Here is a 2,999-nt window from a genome sequence, read left to right on the forward strand (position 1 = left end):
ATTTATGGAAGCGCGATCTTTATTGCCCGATATATCTCTCTGGCCGCACGGTTTACGGCCTTGCTCCGTCGATTGCTCAATTTCGTGACTACAGCTGTGTGTCTCCCTCCTCTCCACGCACGAACGCTCGCTGGGTTATGTATATACCGCAGCAGCCCTGTCTCTACAACATACGTATTGGCACGACGGCTGCACCAGGCTGCCAGCGCGGGAGGCCATCGCTATCAGTCTCCCCGGCGAATCCACGACCAGATAAAAATCAAGAGGCTCGAATTTAAAACTGACTCGGCGTCGCGTGTATTCGTTCCGTACACACACTCGCGCGCGCAGGCACACACACGCTCGCACACGCACGCACTTATATATTTCTGCGTTTTATAAGCGCCCGCAGGCTACAACATACACGAGTGGCAACGTTAGCTGGCGTTTGTACGTTATTGTTCGATTGTGGGCCGATTGTTAGCTCGCGGGGTGGGGTGGGGGAGGTGAGTTAAACAGAATGATGTCGGCGTATAATCGCAGCGAAGGAAACGGAATTTCCCGTCGGCGTTCGATCGGAGACAATAGCGGAGAATTGAGCGCTCTCGCGGAGTGTTGTGTCGACATGCGGAACGTTACGGTTACGTACACAGCGACGTATCGTCGGCGCGCTGCAGCGATATGTATGCACAGTATATGCATGCGCAGCGCGGTGTTTGCTCTCGATACAGACGATAGAATGCGCGTGTGTATGCGTGCGTGCGTGCGCGTGCATGTGTGTATGTACGCGCGTGCGTGCATGCATGTGCGCGGCTGTATGCGTGCATGTGTGTGTGCGCGCGCGCGTATAACAATATGTACGTCCGTGTGAGTGCGTGTCTGTTTGTATCCATGCCAGCCGCGCTCGGAATATAGGATGGTCGCTCATCTCATCATCACGACGTCCAGCACGCTAGCAGCCGAATAAGTTTTCGGCGTGTCGCCTCCAAAAACGCTCGAGTTAAAACATTTAGTAGACAAGAGAAAAGGAGAAAGAGAGAGGAAGAAAGCGGGAGAGAGAAAGAGAGATAGCGCGCGAGCGAGAGCGTGAATCAGAGGGAGAGAGAGAACAAGCCAGAAGCGAGAGAGAGAGAGAGAGAGAGACTGTGTGTGCATATGTGTTTGCGCGCGCGTGCGTGCCTGTGTGCGTGCGTATGTGTTTGCGTGTGCGTGTCTCCGCGCGCGTGTATAAATATGTGTGCGTGTGGCGGTGTGGTATTACAATGAGCTACGAGCGAAGACGCTCGAATGTTCCCCCATCATTCCTCGTTTTTATCGTCCTGACTTTTCTAATGACTCCAATCCCAGAAAATTATTGCGCTGAACCGGTTTCCTTTCTGTTGCGCTGACGCAGCGCGCTCGCAGCAGCACCACTGAATGAACCCGCTGCGCACACACACGCGCATCATTGTACGCCTGCACAAAGAGCGCAGTCGCGAGAGGAAGGGGTGCGCAAGCCGCAAGCCGCACCGCGTGAGATGCACAGCGATCACATCGCTGCATCGTTTCGCTGTTATGTTCCGAGTAGATTTCCTGCGTGTATAGTGAGTGGGCAGTTACGAGTGCAGTTGGATAGCGTGTTGGTTGGATAGAACGGCTAGTCGTGGTTTTATCGAGGCGGGCGGGTGAGGGAAAGCTTATTTTAAAGCATTGTAGTTCCCTAAACAACAAACTCGCGGTAAACATATAGTGTGATGCCAGCGCCATCAGCTTCACCAATACCGACATCTGCATTTTTCGTGTTTCGCAAAACCAAATTTCCAGATAGTAATCAACTAGTCGTACTAGGCCTGTTTGATAACCGCGAACGAACGCGTGCGTCTAATATGTATATTGATTTAAAATCGTTTAATGACAGCATAACTATAACGCTAATTTCTAACGCTAATGCTGAGCCTAACACCAGCTCTAATCACAATCTAACCCTAACGCCTATAACCGAGATACAGATTCTATATTATACGGACCCGCGATTTGATCAACCTACCTTTAATATACAAGTTTCCATCCCGCGTTGTATTCACTTGTATTCTAATATCGACATTGTCTATATAATTGCACATGTCCTCTTTGCAACACAAGACCATCGGCCATTTTCCTTCACCGCCATCTTTGGCCTTGCTGCCGTTTAGATGGACGCACGTCTCCCGTTCCTGCGGGTCGGCGAGCATTCCACTGCAGCCATGATGAGACTTGGCAATGTCTAGTTCGTTTGCTATCCGGCTGAAGCAAGCGCCATGATGTGCCTTGCACATGTAGCCGGTGGCAACGCAAGCAGGCAAGTTGCAGTAGCATCTGATCTCAGCTGTAATGCAAGAGAGAAATCCGTTGAATATTTGAAGACGCGTGTTTACAACAATTGGTTCTCGTATCATTTCAATACATGGACGGAAGGAAGGACACGTGCGAATGCAAGAGCCTTGGTACAACTTCCTTAAAACGCCACCACACTGCGGCCATATTGGCAGCACTGTCGCGACAGCGAGTGCTGCAACAGTGTTGCCAATTTTTGCACGAGATCAGCAGCATGGCGGCGTTTTTACGAAACCGCACCAATCTCGAGAATTCGTACGAACAGCGGATGCGCGGGATAATGTTTCTTTTATTGGATAGCTACTCGGTAACATGGAAAACAAGGGTCTTTACTTAGCTGAACAGACAACATGCGTTAATATTTTCCACAGGGCGCACGATAATAAACCGAGTGTAACTTAATAGCGTAATTTCTATCGCGAATCTAACGCATCGCGTTCAAGATTCCATCGCGCTATAAAACCCGCTGGCCCGTTTACCCCGACGTTTATAAACGGATCTCATTGTATCTGGTTGCGCATATATACATACTAACATACATGCGCGCACGCACATTCACATGCGTGCACACGCACATACACACACACATACTTATATACACAGCGTGCTCGTGTTGTGTATAAAACAATTCAAACAGCAGGAGCGATATATATATATATATATATATA

General features: G+C 49.6%; 1 protein-coding gene across 1 annotated transcript in view; it reads right to left on the bottom strand.

Annotated features, from left to right (window-relative positions):
- The window catches only part of LOC106817846 (BMP and activin membrane-bound inhibitor homolog), a gene marked incomplete at its 5' end in the record, with an annotated part of 8,606 nt that extends 6,283 nt beyond the window's left edge, over positions 1-2,323 (bottom strand). The window contains 1 exon segment of the mRNA XM_014822551.1: positions 2,006-2,323. Coding sequence (XP_014678037.1) covers positions 2,006-2,323 — 318 coding nt within the window.
- Between the last annotated feature and the right edge of the window lie 676 nt (positions 2,324-2,999).

The sequence above is a fragment of the Priapulus caudatus genome, unplaced genomic scaffold (assembly GCF_000485595.1).
Source record: "Priapulus caudatus unplaced genomic scaffold, Priapulus_caudatus-5.0.1 Scaffold35, whole genome shotgun sequence".
Classification (NCBI taxonomy): domain Eukaryota; kingdom Metazoa; phylum Priapulida; class Priapulimorpha; order Priapulimorphida; family Priapulidae; genus Priapulus; species Priapulus caudatus.